Genomic DNA, 18,519 nt, shown 5'->3' on the forward strand with positions numbered 1-18,519 from the left:
CTTTAGTGTGAATGCTGATAACATGGGTCTTGTTTCAAATCTTGTCATGCCTTCCAAGTTCAAAGTTCCCGAGTTTGAGAAGTACAAGGGGCATACTTGTCCAAGGAGTCATTTGACCATGTACTACAGAAAGATGACTGCTTACACCAACAACCAGAATTTGCTCGTTCATTGCTTTCAAGACAGTTTAAGTGGAGCTTAGTTGAAGTGGTACATGAGTTTGGAAAAGGGTTGTGTTCAGAATTTCCAAGATTTAGCTGATGCGTTCATGAAACAGTACAAGTATAATCTGGATATGGCACCTGATCGTCGTCAACTTCAGAATATGGCTCAGAAGGAAAGGGAATCTTTCAAGGAATATGCTCAACGTTGGAGAGAATTGGCTTCCCAAGTTGAACCACCTTTGTCTGAGAAGGAATTAACTAGCTTGTTCATGGATACCCTTTCTCCTTTCTTTTGGGAGAAGATGATTGGAAGTGTGTCTTCAAACTTTACTGATTTGGTAACAATTGGTCAAAGGCTAGAAGAAGGAATCAGGAAAGGAAAAGTGTCTGTTGCTGTTGATTCTTCAAAGAAACCTTTTGGGGGCTTCCAGAAGAAGAAAGAGAATGAGACTAATGCTGTGTCAGATGATAGAAGAAGATTTCACCGTAGACCTCAAAATGGTGATCAACCTTATGTATCTGCTGTCACTCCTGTGCGAGTTCAAGCTCCTCAACCTCAGGTTGCCAACCAGAATCAGAATCGCGATAGGACTCACTTCGATCCTATTCCTATGACTTACACTGAACTATATCCCGCGCTGGTCCGAAAAGGTTTGGTCACAACAAGACCCATGCCTCCTCCTCGAAACCCTCCCTCAATAGGATTTCGGCCTGATCTTCATTGTGAGTTTCATCAGGGTGGTGCTGGCCATGATTTAGAACATTGTTATGCTTTGAAGACCTTGGTGCAAGAGTTGGTTAGATCAAAGATGCTATCTTTCAGGGATATGGGTCCTAACGTTGTCACTAATCCTTTGCCAGATCAAAGTGGCTGAAGACAAGTTAAAGCCAGATGGTCTCCTAAAGCCAAGTGTTTCAGACGGGATAGCTCATCTTTGTTGCTGATTAGTCACTAGGCCTTGTTTCTTCACTGTTTACAATTTCCTTGTTTGTATTGTGTGTTACTTTTAAACTTTGTTTGTTCCTGAATGTTAAGTTTAATGAAATGAGCATTGCATATTTTGAATTCATTTACCTCCACTATGTTTATGTTTATGCCTTCTTTTACAAAATTTTCTTCCATTTGCTTTCTCTATCAAACTTGTGTTTTATGCAAAGATTGGAGGGAGGATGATGACAACGAAATACCCAAGTTGTTGAACTGTATGCTTTCAAATAAAACTTTGTTGATGATGTACAGGCATTGTTTCAATTCCCAAACACTGGAGAAATAAGGAAGTTAATCCCTTGTTAACCCCTTTGAGCCTTTGAAGTAGGAGTTTCTTTCTATACGAAAAAACCCACATTTTAAACCTGGGGCAGGGTAGTTCTCAGTTAATTTGACTGTGCATTCTATTTTAAGAGAATCATTCAGTACACCTTTCAACAAAGGTTTCAATCGCAAGCGTTCCTCCGCACACATCAAAGAAATGTTGGAGATGTCAATCAAAAGCCAATGATGGTTCATCAATCATTAAGCAAGGCAGTCGCTATCTTTCAAAAAAAAAGTATCAAAAAATAGAATCAAAGAAAAGCCTGCTAAGTCAAGACCAAAAATGACTTAGGCAAAAACAAGGTCATCCCGCTGACTGTAAGTTCAAAAATAAACAGTTCAGGCAAAATTTAGGGATATCAAAAGAAAAAGATGAAAATAGAGAAGTCAATAAATTCCTAAACAACACAATGTTGTGACTACCAAAAGGAAGAAGTGACTGCCATCTCAAAAGTTCTATTTGCTTGTGAAACTATCATTATCAAAGGTACAAATCCAGAAGTCTCTTGGAACTTGAATGCATAAGTTGAATTAACTGAGTGTTAGGACTGGAGATCATCACGAAGATGGGATGGGTACAATCAAATTTTGAGCCTTATATCCTTTGTTTCTAAAAACCGTGAACCTGACCACGCTACAACCTTTAAAAAGACCTAATTGAAGCAAGGTTTGTTTGAAAGCATACTATAACAAGGTTGCGTAAGCTGACTCCCATGAGATTTTCCGATCATTTATTTTGATATCATATCTCTGCTTTATCTTTCACTTTAAATGCCTTAACCTTTGTGCTTTGACCAATGATTCCATTTGCTTTACATCAATAATATCATTCCAATAATGACTTTGATTTCAAAAATATGCTTTGAGCTTTGCATTAAAATTACCATTTTTGAATGAACATTTTATTTGCAAGTAAGCACTCATCTTTCAGGAAGTTCAAACAGTCAAGAAACTTGATCAGTGATCCTATCAGGGGCACGTTACTTCAAGATCATGTTGTTCAGATGTTCAGTCAAGATTTGTTTATCAGAATATCCTTTCAAGACTTATACTGGGGCAAGCCATCCCAACATGAATTTGAAGAATTGAAGCCATGATCAGTTCATCCCCAATACAGTTCAACTGAAGCCATGATCAGTTAACTTGCAACAATCAGTGAATCAGGGGCAATCTGTTTCAGCAATCCCCAAGCAGTTTTATCAGTCCTTCTCAAAGGATCATCAGTCTGATATTGTTTTCAATGGGACAAAAGCTTGTTTAAGCATCTTCTTCCCAAGCAGAGTTGGCGGAGTTCTCGTGTTGAGGAATCAGAGCTCCAATCTTGCCTCACATAAGAGTCTACCCCAGTTGTCACACACAATTGCATTGCATTGATCATATATCATGCATAGAAAAATTCAACATCATGCATTGAAACAAAATTCATGCTCATTTACATTCTCCGAGGTCCTGTTGTTATCAACACCCTACCTTGAGATCAAAGTCCAACCTACTTGGCACCTATCCAAAACAAATAGTTGTTTGTCTTCGCCGTCTAGTGCTATTCCTAGATGTCTTTTCCTTCTTTCTTTCAGTGCCATTCCTGAAAGATGTTTCTCACTTTAATCAGTGCCGTTCCTGGATATTGTGATTCCTTACCTCATTCAGTGCCATTCCTGAGTGTTGTGATTCTTCTTTCTTTCAGTGCCATTCCTGAAAGATATTTCTCACTTTATTCAGTGCCGTTCCTGGATATTGTGATTTCTTACCTCAACATTCAGTGCCATTCCTGAGTGTTGTGATTCTTCTTTCTTTCAGTGCCATTCCTAAAAGATGTTTCTCACTTTATCCAGTGCCGTTCCTGGATATTGTGATTCCTTACCTCATTCAGTGCCATTCCTGAGTGTTGTGATTCTTATTTCTTTCAGTGCCATTCCTGAAAGATATTTCTCACTTTATTCAGTGCCGTTCCTGGATATTGTGATTTCTTACCTCAACCTTCAGTGCCATTCCTGAGTGTTGTGATTCTTCCTTCTTTCGGTGCCATTCCTGAAAGATGTTTCTTCACTTTATTCAGTGCCGTTCCTGGATATTGTGATTCTTTATCTCATTCAGTGCCATTCCTGAGTGTTGTGATTCGTCTTTCTTTCAGTGCCATTCCTGAAAGATTTTCTCACCTCATTCAGTGCCATTCCTGAATGTTGTGATTTCTCTTTGTTCAGTGTCATTCCTGGATATCGTGATTTTCTCACCTCATTCAGTGCCATTCCTGAATGTTGTGATTCCCTTTTACTTCTTTCAGTGCCATTCCTGAAAGACTTGTTTCACTTTATCCAGTGCCATTCCTGGATATCATTTTCTCACTTCATTCAATGCTATTCTCGGATGTTGTGATCTCCACTTTATTCAAAGCTATTCCTGAATATCGTGATCCTTTGAAGTCCAGTTTTATTCCTGGTTGATGCATACCTTTTCCCCATTTGTTTCTTTCATTCAAGTCTATTACTCTTTCTTTTTGTGTATTCCCCTGCGGAGTTCTTGTTTCCTTTTCTAAGTTTCTCCATCAACAGTTTGTCTTTTGTGGCGCTATATTCCCCACAGAGATTCGAGTCGGTCTCATATCATACGAAAAAAAAAGAAGGTCCCTGCATTCATAGCATAACACATCATTGCATCAAGGGGCAAAATTCAGGTTTTTTTTAAGTATTTAATTACCTTCTGCCTGATAGCTTGATGACTAAGTCATTCAAGCTACCCGGTTAAAGATAATTAAATAGGGGCATCTGTTGTACCCTAAATTTTGCCCCGACTTTTCATCTACATCATTTTCATCTAGTTTCCTTATTTTATCTCAAAAATTGGAAAAAATATATGTAGTGATCTTATACATTCATTTGCATCATTCTCATTCAAAAAAATCAAAAATATATAATACATTCATTTCATACATCATGTTACAATTTATAATTTTTTATATAGGCTAACAATTGCATGATTTTAATATTTTAATTTTGGTTCAATTTATTTTGAATTTCTATTAAAATGTTGAAACAATTTTATTTTTGTTTTATTATTAGTTGTTACTATTTGTTTTTTTAGGTGCATTTCAAATAAAAGAGAGGCCCATTCAAGAACTTAAAGGCCCGTGAGCAAGTGAGCAAGTTTTGATCCAAGTTCTAGTCATGAGAAATTGGAGCCCACTTCAGTACACACTTTCTTGCATTTTTGCAGTGGAATCAAATGCCTAATTCACAAATTTATACACTATGACACTACAGACAAAAAAGGAAAAATATCTTCAATTTTCTCACGATCCCACGCGGTTTTCCTCTTGAATCTCAGAAAACCATTCACTGTTTTCCTCACCACAATAACAAACTTTCTGCCAGCTCACCAATTCTCACGCGTTTCTCTTGATTCCCCTGAAAAAGTGGATCGGAAAAGATGCTCATTCCTATGACTCAAATACCATTCTACCCTCACCTCTCACTTCCTATATAAACACTGCTTCAGATCAAAGATAGGGGAGGAAGAAAAGGCACTGTTACTCTGCTAAAATCGTTTCCAAAAGCTTCCTCCAAACACTCACAGTGAAACCTTCATCACCACTCATAACTTCAAAATCAATCACCATAATCACTCATAAACCTTCATACTCACCTGTTTGAAATCGTTCCAAACCATCAACAACAACCTAACCGAATCGGAACCTTCATATCACCATCACCTTTGTCCATCACTTCCTTCACCGATTTGCACATCAACACCAAAACAACCGCAAAACCTTGCGTTCATAAACCAAAGCTAAATACACCGATCCAATCTCACAACCATCAATCATCTTCATAGAAACGAATCGCAGCACAACGTATCTGTTCACTCGTTTCACTCAGCTTCAACGCAACCGTCGACGTCATCGGATTCAACATCAACTCAGTAGATCTGAAACGTAATCATCAACATCAGTTCGCAGCGCAACGTCCTTCAACAACAACAGATACGAGAGTCATACGCAACAGCTACCACACAACTCACCGTCAAATTCGGTATTGTCATCTTTGAGGACTTGTGGACATCTATAATTCGTTTTAATTTTGTATATATTATTCTTATATTTCCGCTTTAATTTTCGATTGGGTTGTAATAATTCGTAGTTTATTTTCATCCCCATTCGTTAAGTGTGTAATCCCCATCCCCGAGGCCTTGTAATAATTTTACCGCTTTCCTTTACCGCTTTATTTTATTATTGCTTGCATGCTTTAACCGTTTTTCAAACTAAAATTAGGTTCTTAGCCGTTTTCTACCATAAGTCGATTGCACTTCACGCATCGCCATCAACCGTACTTACACATGCACACTTGCACGTACACCCTTATTTTACTCCTATGTTCATCCCTTTATGCTTGAACTTGTATGCTTGTTTGTATGGATTTTATCTGTATGAGCTTGTATGTTTCCATTTACTTCTTCCATCTTCTTTTTTAACAAACTGTTCACCCCCGCATTACTTGGTCCATATACCAAGCTCCCAACCAACTCTTTGTAAGTCGAGTGCCTCGCGCACCGCCATCGACCTGTTTTCAAAACTTTTTTCATAATAAAACTTTGACTTTCGTCATGTGATCTTCTTTCAAAACTCTTTTGTGCGCTTGCACTCTTTTTACTTTAAAACTTGTTTTTAATAAAACTTTTTTTCGAAACTTTTGAGCAGAACTACAAATGCTCTGACTTCTCCATTGCACTGAGGAGGTATGTAGGCACAAGATGTTTATGTCTTGCCGAGCAAACTTTTGTAAATAACCTTTTTCTTTTGTATATATTTCTTTTCTCATTTCTTTAAGCAAACAAAAATGGTTTTAACATAAACACAGATTTTCAAAAGGTTCCTGTGGAGTACCACAGATGTGAGGGGTGCTAACACCTTCCCCTTACATAACCAACCCCCGTACCCAAATTTCTCTTTGTGGTTTTTTTCGAGTTTTTTCCCTTTCCTCTTTTGGAATTAAAAAAGTTCGGTGGCGACTCTTGCTTTTTAACGATTTAAGTTAACTAATGACTTAAACTCAAAATTTCCGCCGCTACAAAACCATAGTAAAACTGACTTGGGTCACACTCATCTTTATTCATCATGGTTAAGGCATACTTTCTTCTAGAGGAATGAATTCTCCCCAACAATAAAAACCCCCAACAATGTTGTTCATGGTTCAGTATGATAATTAGGATGTGAAGCGAGTATTGATAGACCTTGGTAGCTTATTAGATGTCTTTTTTGGAGTGTTTCCAAAGGCTTCAACTCGACCCCAACATCATCAGAGCAACCCAAGGTTCTCTAGTTGGCGTGTTAGAAGAACGTGTGTAGGTAAAAGGCCATGTAACATTCAAAACAAAGTTCAACTATGAGGAAAGCTCCAAAACGATCAAAGTGAAAGTATCATGTGGTCGACACCTTTTCTACTTACAACACCAGCCTAGGAAGCTCCGCCCTCAACTTACTAAGGATAGTCCGGTCCACCCTTCATTTGATCCTTAAATGCCCATTATTACTTGATGGATGAGTTGGTATAGTTCGGGGGGATCAAGAGATCGCCTAGGAATGCTATCAAAGCATCTTGTAAATAAGGAGGGAACCCATTGCCCTGGGCTTATCGCCTCATCCAGACACATGTAACACGGATATAGTATGTTGGAACCCTAGATTGGGGACAGAGAATGAAAGCCACACCTCAACATAAGACTTAAAACAAGTCCAGGTTGGTCTATTGGACCACTAAGCCACTAGGATGAGCACGTCCATATCTTAATCTGAAGAATAGAAGTTGGTTTCCCCGGTCAGGAGGAACATTTACTTGTTTGTTATGGCTCCCTCAAATATTCCAAACATAATACTAAAGTGGCATGCCATCGCCTCGCCATTTTTCATGCAAGGTTAGAGAGGAAAACAATGACTATTAATAAGGAAGTATAAAAGTTGACAAGTGTTAATTTCATAACAAAGGTAAAATGACCATCCTGGCTAACTGACGTGGTCTTAGTAAGGAAGAGATCAAACAAATGGTGCATGTGGGTCGACTTCATTGACCTTAATATTGCATGCCCCAAAAATATGCGTATTCTCTATCAAATATAGATTGCTTGGTTGATGAATATTCAGGATACAAAGCACAAAGTTTCATCGATGCCTACTCTTGATAAAACCAGATTAAGATGGATCTCATAGATGTGCCTAAGACAACATTCATGTCCAACCTGGAAACTATTAGTACAATGTCATGCCTTTTGGGCTTAAGAACATAGGTGCCAACTATTATAGACTCATGTATGCATGTTCTCAAAGCAATAGGTCATAACATGGAGTTTTATATATGACGACAGGATAATAAATACTTCAAATAGGGAAAGTCGCACGGTATACTTGGAAGATATCTTGGGGTCTCCCAAGAACTATAACACATGCTTAAACTCCTCCAAATGCTCGTTTCGCGTGCAAGTATGAAAAATACTTGTTTTTATGTTAACCAAGAGAGGTATAGATGTTAACCCAAACAAGTGCCAATCCATTATTGATATGAGGAGTCCTTCCAATGCTAAGGAGGTTCAACAAGTAATAGGGTGTCTAGTTGTCCTATCTTGTTTTCTTTCCTATGGAGGTGACAATGCTTTCAATTTTTTCAACACTAAAAAAAGGAAAGATTCGAATGGAAGAGTGGATGCAAGGAGGTGTTCACAAACTTAAAATAATTACTAAAGTCGCCATGCAACTTGACACGCCTGATAACATTTTTTCCTTTATATATTTCTTTTCCTGTTACTGACCAGGCGATGAACTTAACACCCATCCAAGAAACATAAAGGATGAAGCGATTTGTCTATTTTGTGAACAAGGTGTTCAAGGGGTTTAAGGGCCAATATCATAATATTGAAAGGCTCACATTTTTAGTAGTGGTAACTGTAAGAAAACTCAATCGCTATTTTTTAGGGACATCAGGTAATGGTACATACAAACTCTCTCATTGGCAAGGTTTTTAAGAGATCATATCTAGCAAGGAGAATGAAGTCTTGGTTTTTTAAGTTGTCTGCATTCAACATTCGATATATGCCCAAAGGAAACATCAAATCACAGGTACTAGATGATTTTCTACCAAAGTTCAATTGACCAGTTGGCGAGGAGACTCCCCCACCTGGACGTTGTCGGAAGACGATATCTCTAACATCAATGGAAACAACTCTAGGATGATTTTAGAAGGACAATACAATTTTTTGATCGATTTATATTTGAAATTTGACTTCAAGTTTAGTAATAATCAAGCATATGAAGCTCCTATTATCGGCTTGGCCCTCGTCCTAAAGATATGGACAATGAATTTAAAAGTGAAAAGTGACTCCCAATTGGTGGAAAAATAAGTCATCAGGGAATATCAGACGAAAGAGCCCAACACATCAAGTATCGAAAAAAGGTATGTTCCAATGGAGAAGAACCTCAAGTCAGACTTTGTTCCAAGCTTACCTGCTCAAAGAAAATAAGGGACAACTTCAAAGGAATTCTAAAACGAGGCAAGAGACACCAACACTATCAAAGTCGCCCAAACCACTGGTTGGATAGTGTCCATAATACACTATCTACAATCAGAAAAATTACCACAAGACGAGTTAGAGGCGGAGAAAATACGCAAATAAAACACATTCTAATGTTTGGGAGGCTATACAAAATGGGAAGGGCCTCACCCATGTCAAGGGCTCTCTGGAACACGAAATCTCCTTAGTCCTTAGTGAAATGCATTAAGGGGATTGTAGTAACTATATTGGGAAGTGATCCCTAGCCCACAAACTACTAAGGGGTGGGGGTATTATTGGCCTAACTTAATGAGGAACAATATGGAGTTTGTTAAAAAATACAACAAGTGCTAGAGGCATACCAATCTACACCATGCACGAGCTGAATTCCTCCACTCCATAACCACTCCCTAGCCATTTTACCAGTGGGGCATGGACTTTCTAGGGCCTTTTCCCATGGCTGGAACGTGCCAGGAGCATTGCACAAACCAAATGTCATCCTCCTGTAAACAAATGTACCAATTGGGTACGTGAAAGTTGTCTTTTCTTGACCCGCTAGAGAAATATGAATCTGAAAGTAATTTGAGAAAACATCAAAAAACAATAATGTGATATATCGGCCAACCGTTCAAGCATCTGACCAATGAACGGTAAATGGAAGTGACCCTTTCTAGTTACCTGGTTCAATCGACTGTAATCAATACACTCTCTCCATTTGTTTCTAAACTCTAGTGGGAACAAGTTCATTTTTTCGTTTTTTACCATTGTGAGACCCAATTTCTTATGTACCACCTGCACTGGACTTACCCAATTAGTGTCAGAGATAGAATATATGATACCTGTTTGCAAGAGTTTAGTTACCTCTTTCTTCACAACATCAAGAATCAAAGGGTTAAGTTACCTTTGGGGCCACCTTACTGCTTTAGCTCTGTCTTCAAGAAAAATCATATGATACACATGGAGGGGCTAATACCTGGTATGTCAGCCAAGGTCCATCCAATTTCCTTCTTATGGTTCTTTAATACCAGCAAAAGCTTCTTTCCTTGATCAAAATCAAGGTTAGATGAAAGTATTACCATTAACTTTTCATTCCTCTCTAAATATGCATATTTTAAATTTTTAGGAAGTGGTTTCAGCTCTAAAGAACCCGGTTGTTCAATATACGGTGTGTTTCAGGAAGCTGGAATGTCGAGAGCTTCATATGCAGGAAAAATATCAACCTGCAAGGCATCTTCAATCTCAGCACAAACAGGATAAAAGGTTAGTGTCAGTACATGCATTACAAGAGTAAGTATCATCAAAATCAGACAATGATGGAAAATCAGCTAAAAACAACTTAGATAAGGATCATTAGTTAGCTCAGAAAACAATTCAATGTGAAAAATAGAATGCTCTTCCATGAGATGTTTCATAGCATCAAAAATGTTAAATTTTACAATAATATTACCAAACTCCATTGACATTATTCCATCATAAACATCAAATTTTGTTTTTGTTGTTTTCATAAATGACCTTCCTAAAATGATGGGTGCCCTACTATACTTAGTTTCTCCTTCCAAGTATAAAATGTAGAAACATGCAAGAAAAATCAAGTCATTCACTTGAACAAGTACATCTTCTACTACTCTGGCAAGGCGGATAATGCTTCTGTTCGCCAGTTTAATGGTTATACATGTATTCTGTAAAGGACCAAGATCAAGATTATTAAAAATAGAATTAGGCATAACATTAATAAAAGCTCCTAAATCTAGCATGAAATTTTTGAGGAAAAATGATGAGTTACGTTTAGGACAATAATGAGTATGTGATGTCTTATTTATAAAAATATGGTAAGTTTCTTCTTCGGTTTAAATAGTAAACGAGGCAACAAGTTATTTACTTTTAATATTAAAATAAAAAAAGAATGTGTCATTATAATTTTAAATAAAATACAAAATTATAGTTGTTGGAAATTGGAACTTGTCCCTGAGAGATTTTTTCTGTCGATTTTCCCCATAACCGAGAAAATAGATGGTATATTTTTTTAATTTTAAATTAAAATTAAGGCACATAATGGAAGTGATTTTACCTCAACTAATAAGTGGACCAGATTAATTGTTTGTGAGGAAATGTAGTATGTGTAATAGTAAATTTCTTGTTAAATTTTTTGAATGATAATAGATTATAAAGTTGTTATCTCCTCCATAATGTGTCTTAATTTTCTACTAGAGGAGTGCTAGCAACACTCTCTCCAACACTCACTTTCTTATTGGTTGAAACATGTGTGAGTCTCTCACTTTGGAAATGGATCCCGTATAAAGTGGTAGGACCCACACATGTTTTAACCAATAAGAAAGTGAATGTTAGAGAGAATATTGAAAAGAGAGTGTTGCTAGAATTTCTCTTTTCTACTATTATATTTATTCTTGTTAGTTTGTTACATACGTTTAATTAATAGATTTATTATTGTTTGAGTTGTTTACTTTGACTGTCATTGTATTTTTTGTTTAACACAACCTTTATTTTTTTTACAACAAATCTAATTAAAGGTAAATGGCAATGGAGGTCAACAAACAGTATAATGCAAGCAAGATTCTTAAAAATTAAGAAATTTGGAAAAATTATTACATTTATTGGTCTAGGGAATTTGAAGCCCGTACGTCTTTTGTTTGCCAAAATATATCAATAGCATTGATCTAAGCAGTGAAACCTCCATCAATAGCAATGACTTGTCCAGTAATGTATGATGCAGCTGGAAGACAAAGAAAAGCAACTAAGGATGATATCTCTCTAGTCTCTCCCATGCGATTCATAGGAGTTTGAGACACTATACCATCTACAGCTCCACCTCCTTCAGAAGCATCCTGTAACAAGCAGTTTCTACATCAATGACATGCTAGAACTATCACTATAGTCTAATATGTTACATGAACAAATGCATACCATTATTGATCCCAAGAGTTCAGTCTTGACAGGTCCAGGTGCAACAGCATTTGCACGGATATTATCCTTTGCCCATTCTAATGCTAAGTTCTTGGTGAATATATTCACCGCTCCTGAATTCATTTACATGCTATTTTATATGATTTATCTTATACCACACTCATAGTTAATTTAATTATCAAAGAAACTAATACATACCTTTTGTGGATGCATAAACAGATAAAATAGGAATAGCTCTTAAACCAGCAATGGATGAAGTAAAAACTATGCTTCCATATCCAGACTCTTTTAAAAGTGGGTGTGCAAGTTGACACAAATGGTAACCAGCCACAAAATTGGTACCAACAATACTTGTTACATCTTCATCAGTATTATCTAAAATTTTCTTCATTGAAGGTTTCGCAGCATTGTTGACCTATATGTTCAACAATTTTTCAATTACATAAATTGGTGTTACAAAATAAAATAAAAATAAAAATTAATAAAAATATGAATAGATCATACTAGAATATTGAGCTTTCCGTGAAAGATGGAAGAAACATTTTCCATTAATGTCTTGCGTTGTTCATGACTAAGTATATCACATACTGATCCAGTTACATTAAATCCTTTGTTTTTCCACTCGTCCAAACATTTGTTAATATCTTCTTCATTACGCGAACATATATGCACTGCTGCTCCAAATTCTGCTAACTCTTCCACAATTGCGTACCTAATTCATAACAAAAATTTAAAAAAAAAAAAACTTGATGAGAAATTAATACATAAAGTTTTTCCTTTATTTACTAAAAAATATTTTCACTTAAGTTTAATATATATAGAATAAACTTTTAGACTAGATAAATCCAACGTCAATAAAGATAAAAGACGGTTTTGTGAACAAACTCGCAAAACTTAATAGCATAAAACAAAAAAATATTTAAAAAATACCAAAATAATTGGAACTATGTGAATCTCTAACAATGACACACAAATTACAAATGAAATACACATAATTGATCAAAACTTATTTATTAATTTGAATTAAACAAACATCATAATAAAATGAAGAAAAAAAATTAAACAAAACAACTAACTTTAAGTTGAAAATACAGTAAATATTTAACATTTTACACTAGTTACATTCCCTAAAATTAATTTAAAAATATTGTAAATATTTAATGTTTTACACATTATATTTGAAATTGAATATAAATACTTTGAAATTTATTATAAATATTTAACAGTTTAAACCGGTTATATGTTTTTTTTTTTTAAATAAGTAATTGATTATAAGATATCGTACTAGGGTGCAACCCTTACAACAAGAACACACTAGAAAGTGTTGGTACAAAGTAATGGTAATTTATACCAATCATAAAAATTAATCTTACTCGATGATTCCCTATTACTAACCCATCTCCACGAATAATACAATATGTTAGATATCACCTCATCAAAGCTAAAAAGGACGTTATCAAAAATGATGGAATTTCTCATATTCCAAATACACCATATTAAAGCCATCCAAATAATTAAAATAGATGTAATATATATTTTTTACACTTGTTTTAAAATAGATGTAAATTATCTATATAGATTTCCAATAGTTCATGCAATTATGGCTGTACCAATTAAGAGTGTGACAGCTTTGGGTGAATCCAGTGGCGGAGTCAGGAATTTTATGCAGCCTGGGCAAAAAATTTACACCATTAATTATTCATCTGTTTTAATTTTCACATCCTATTTTTACTAATTTTGCCCCTAATTTTACCCCTGAGTTTGTCTAAAATCGACTATTAAATTGGGAGGAGTACAAAGAAAATAGGAATTGAGCCCGGACGCCTGCCCCGGCTAGCTGGGTCTTGCCTCCGCCCCTGGGTGAATCGATTGACCCTAACTGGAAGTAGAAAATTAGATTTCTCAAGAAAGAGTAAAACGAAGATGAAGACATGCAATTGTGTGAGCTTATGACAAATTGCATACCATCTTTCCCATGCCTGATTATAAAGGAAAATTCGGGTGGTGGAAGGAAAAAAAAAGGTTTTTCATTTAGTAGCAGTTACAAGAGGATGACAAGGTTTATTTTAATCCCAGGCAGTATGTTATCCGAAGATACTTTAAGAGAACTGCGAACTTGAATGGAGCTATCTAATTGAGAGAATATTCAAGGAGATCACAACTTAGTTAGCCTGCATTGTTAGCATGAAAAAGAAAGCTTTTGCATTTGTTCATCAATTGTCGAACTAGTTTGTAGGTGTGGAATCAAATTTCTCATTGGCTTGGTGGTGGTCCTCGTGGCTAAGCCGAAACAAAATCCAGTTTGAGGATGGTCTTGTAAATGTGCAGGGAATTGTTGGGATGATAAAGCGTCGTTAATTGCGGATTGGGAAGATTGGAAAATAAATTTGAGTTTTAGGTTTTTTTCCTTGTAATGTTTTGTGTTCGTTCATATTATCTAGTATATTCCCTCAAACTCATGTTACATTAACATGAAAAATTGAAAGATGAGTAGTAGACAAAGAAATGTATATTCGGACAAAAGAACCAAATGAAATTAACTTTGAATGAATTTAAACTAAATTAAATAAAAGCAAACCACATCAAATCAAGCTACACAAATTCAAACTAACATAAAGAGAAACAAAACAAAAGCAAATCATACAAAACTAAACCAAATCAAATGAGCAAATTCAAATTAGAAGAGAGACAAAGCTAAACTAAATCAACAAGAAATTCAATTTAACAAAAAACAGTTTGAGTCGGTTTTGAAGAAAAAAATTTCCAATCCAAAAATAAATTGAATAACGAGGTGGTTCAATTTTGGATGGCTAGTTAAAAAAATCAGATATGATCGGACTCAGTTTTATACCGTTTAATTTATAAAGATTTTTTAAATAACTAAATTATAAATTATAATTTTTTTATTAATAATAATATTATTAAAATACTATGAAATAGTAGATTTGAGTAATATACAACTTACATTATTTAAAAATTAAAATTGCAAAATAAAAAAAGATTGATTTAGTTTGAAACAAATGAAATAATATTAATTAATTAATTAAATTAATAAATTTTATTAAAAAAAATTAAATATTAACTAATAATAAATTGATGTAATATATCAAACTAATTAAAAATTTAAAAAAATTTAAAAATATATCATTGTGGTTTGATTCGATTTGAGTGAATTTTAAGAAATCAATCTGAAATTCAATCCCAATATAAGTTTGTTTATAAGAGATTATCCAAACACATAATTAATTATTTAATTTTGTGTGATTTTCAATTTTTTTAAATCAGTTTGTGATTTTTTATTTTATTCAGTTTGGATTTTATAACCTATATTATACTATATCTAGTTAAGACAAATATGTATAAAAAAATATAAAATCTATAAGAAACTACCCTATGCCACAGGTTAGTACTATATTCAGTTAGAGACAGATTAGAAAAGAAAAATATAAATCTATACTCTATGAGTAAAGATAACGAAATTACCCAATGCCTCGGGTTCCTCCCGTCACTAACGCAGTCATACCCTCCAATGACCATCTTTTATCCTTCACGCCGCTCAACTTTGATTCAGCCATTTTTTTTAGTTTATAACCACACTTGAAATGCTAAAGAAAAATATTTTGTTTCCCTTGATCTTGTTTGCGAGATAGATAGACATAAATAATAAGCATATTTTCTTATATACCAATTGTGGTCAGAAACTTTATGGTCGTAAAGTCAGTTTTATCGCAAAATACAGTGTTTGCACACAAGTTGAGGTAACAAACATATCTTATCGTAATTTTATAAAAAAAATGCTATTTGTACACCTACAGACGGCACTATTTGGACGGTACTATTCACCGTCCGTACATGAACAGTGTAATATTATATTAATATTTTTTGTTTTTTTTATTTTTTTAAATATTATTTTTTTTAAAATTATTTTTTTTATATTTTTTAAAAAAAATATTTGATAATACCGCGGATTTACCTACAGATTTGACAATACCTGCGGATTTACTTGCGAATTTATCAGATTTGATAAAACCTGCGGATTTACCTACGAATTTGACAATACCTGTGGATTTACTTGCGAATTTACCTACGAATTTAGGTAAATCCGCAGGTAATGTCAAATGCAGGTAAACCCGGAAGTAGATCTGCAGGTATTGTCAAATATTTTTTTAAAAAACATAAAAAAAAAAATATTTTTTAAAAAAATAATATTTAAAAAAAAATGTAAAAAAAAATTTAAATTAATATAATATTGCATTGTTCATATACGGACGGTGAATAGTACCGTCTGTACATATGGTGTATAATACGGTGTGAATACTTGGGGTGTTAGAATAGTATTGCTGTTTTATAAAATATCTTACAAGAATATTCTAATGCCGACAAAGATCGTAATCACACTTAATTTTATTGATTTCAACATATAAATTTGTAGCATAATTTAAAGTCTGAGTTAAACTATTAGTAGAAATTCTTAGTAAAATTAAGAAAAATAATTAAAGGTTTTGTTTATATTATTTTCATTCTTGGATTCTGTTTTTTTCTTTTGTGTTTGTCTTGGCCAAAGGGCATGTGGGACAGGTTGTGTAGGGGTTTGCGCAAAGAGAGTGATGTGGGCAGATTTCTATTTGGACAAAGGCAATTTTGAAGATGTTAGAAGGAATTAACATCTCATCCTCTAAATTAGACATGTCATCTCCTCATATTTTGTTATTTTAGAATTATTCTTGAATAAGTTAGTGGAAGGTGAAGAATGAATTTTCCGGTAGAATTTTTATAATTTTTGGTATTTTTTGCCAAAAATAAAAAAGTAAATTTACTACCTTAAATTTCAAAGTTTCGGTACATCCCGCAAATTTCAAATTTATGATAATACAATTTGTTTTTGCAAGATATACCAAAAATTTCGAAAAATTCGGTCATACCACTTGAGATGCTTATCCTCATATGCTTGCTTGAGATGTTTAATTCTTCATTGATGCCAAAAGTCTAAAGGAATGAGAATGATATTGACTAAAATTGTCAAGGTACTCACTCTTTTTTTCTCCTCTTTACTTTGTTAAGTATTGTTAAAGCTTAACACTTCCCCTTGTTTAAAAAAAGTGGTTTTGTATTGTTAAAGCTCAACCCTTTAAAATCAGCCTTGGTTTTGTATTGTTAAAGCTCAACCACCACTCTTTTAAACTAATTTTTTCCTATATTGCTAAAGTTTGGCACCCTCTTAAAAACTTGTTAAGTATTAGTAAAGCTTAACATTTTAAAAACATGTTGAGCTCAACACCCAAAAATATTTTTTCACTTGACTTTTATTTTCCTTTTAAAATAGCAACTACAAATGCTCTGACTTTCCTATTGTTAAAGCGGTATGTAGGCACAAAATGCTATGTCTTGCCGAACACACTTTTAAAAATTATTTTTTCACCCTCCCACTCTATTTCACAAAACAATTTATAACAACAAAACAATATGGGATAATCATTTGTTACCACCCTACCATATAGGCGAGATTCGGGTTACCCCCTATAATTATTTTTTTTGGATTACCCATGTAATTTTAGGGTACTCCTAAGCGTGTAAAAAATAGTGAAAAATCGGTGGTAAATAAAAAAAAAACAATTTTACAAGGGGGTCATAGGGGGTAAAAACATAGGACTTTTCATATTTCAATTTCAAGGGGGTAATCCAAAAAAAAATAAGGGGAAAATCCGAAACTCCCCTATATAGCAAGGGCATAAATCACTATTAACCCAAACAATAATATATATATATATATATATATATATATATATATAAATAAATGATGAGTGCTAATACCCCCCCCCCCCCTTACATAATCAACCCCCGAATCTAAGATCTCTGTTTTTTTTTAATATTAATTTTGATTTGAAAAATTTCTTTGGGTTTATTTCGCTCTTTTTTCCATTTCCTTTGAAAACAATAAAGCGTGGTAGCAACATTCACTAAAATAACGAGTCGGGTCAATCCAATGGCCTCCCTTCTCAATTTCTCACCACTACATGATGGTGTTGAAGGTTTTTGAAGGGATGTTAGTGTAGGTATTGAGAAATTTCGTGCGGCTTTCTTGAGTTTATGGAGGTGGTATTGATTGTTGTTAATGGTGAGGGTTGGTTATGTATAATGTGAAGGTTTGGTTAATGGTTATTTATGGAGGAAGATGAAGTTGGAGGAATAAGAAGTTGTGAGAAAGAGACTTTAGAATTTTTTGTGAATTATTTGCGAACTATTTCTCTCCTAAGGATAAACTTTTAAAATTATAAAAATTGTTGGTGCACAATTGTTGAAAGAGTATTGTGGTGTACTTTTCGTTTATATCGTATCCACAGGGATTATTGCGATATCACCGCCGTTCTATAGCCAATTTTGTCTTGAGTTAATGTTACTTTAGTTTTAGGTTTGCAAAAGATCATTCAATTCTTTTAGTAGCAAAGAGTAAATTAATGAAAGTTCTAAGTTAAAGAAAATGTATCAAGATTCGATTTCATCGACCTAAATTTGTATGTTTCCTTATAAATAGATGCTTATGAACTTGCTAACGATCAATATAATTACGTATCGACACCTATATCGTTCGTG

At 34.3% G+C, this 18,519-nt stretch overlaps 1 protein-coding gene across 1 annotated transcript; it reads right to left on the minus strand.

Moving 5' to 3' along the window:
• Positions 1-11,520: 11,520 nt before the first annotated feature.
• LOC131609286 (tropinone reductase homolog) lies at positions 11,521-15,627 on the minus strand. Its single transcript, XM_058880981.1, has 5 exons — positions 15,412-15,627; positions 12,433-12,640; positions 12,127-12,343; positions 11,929-12,041; positions 11,521-11,849 (listed from the first exon to the last, which is right to left on the minus strand). Exons 1-5 carry the CDS (start codon positions 15,501-15,503, stop codon positions 11,682-11,684), a joined length of 798 nt encoding a protein of 265 aa, XP_058736964.1. The 5' UTR covers positions 15,504-15,627; the 3' UTR covers positions 11,521-11,681.
• Between the last annotated feature and the right edge of the window lie 2,892 nt (positions 15,628-18,519).

Source organism: Vicia villosa, linkage group LG6, assembly GCF_029867415.1.
Source record: "Vicia villosa cultivar HV-30 ecotype Madison, WI linkage group LG6, Vvil1.0, whole genome shotgun sequence".
Classification (NCBI taxonomy): domain Eukaryota; kingdom Viridiplantae; phylum Streptophyta; class Magnoliopsida; order Fabales; family Fabaceae; genus Vicia; species Vicia villosa.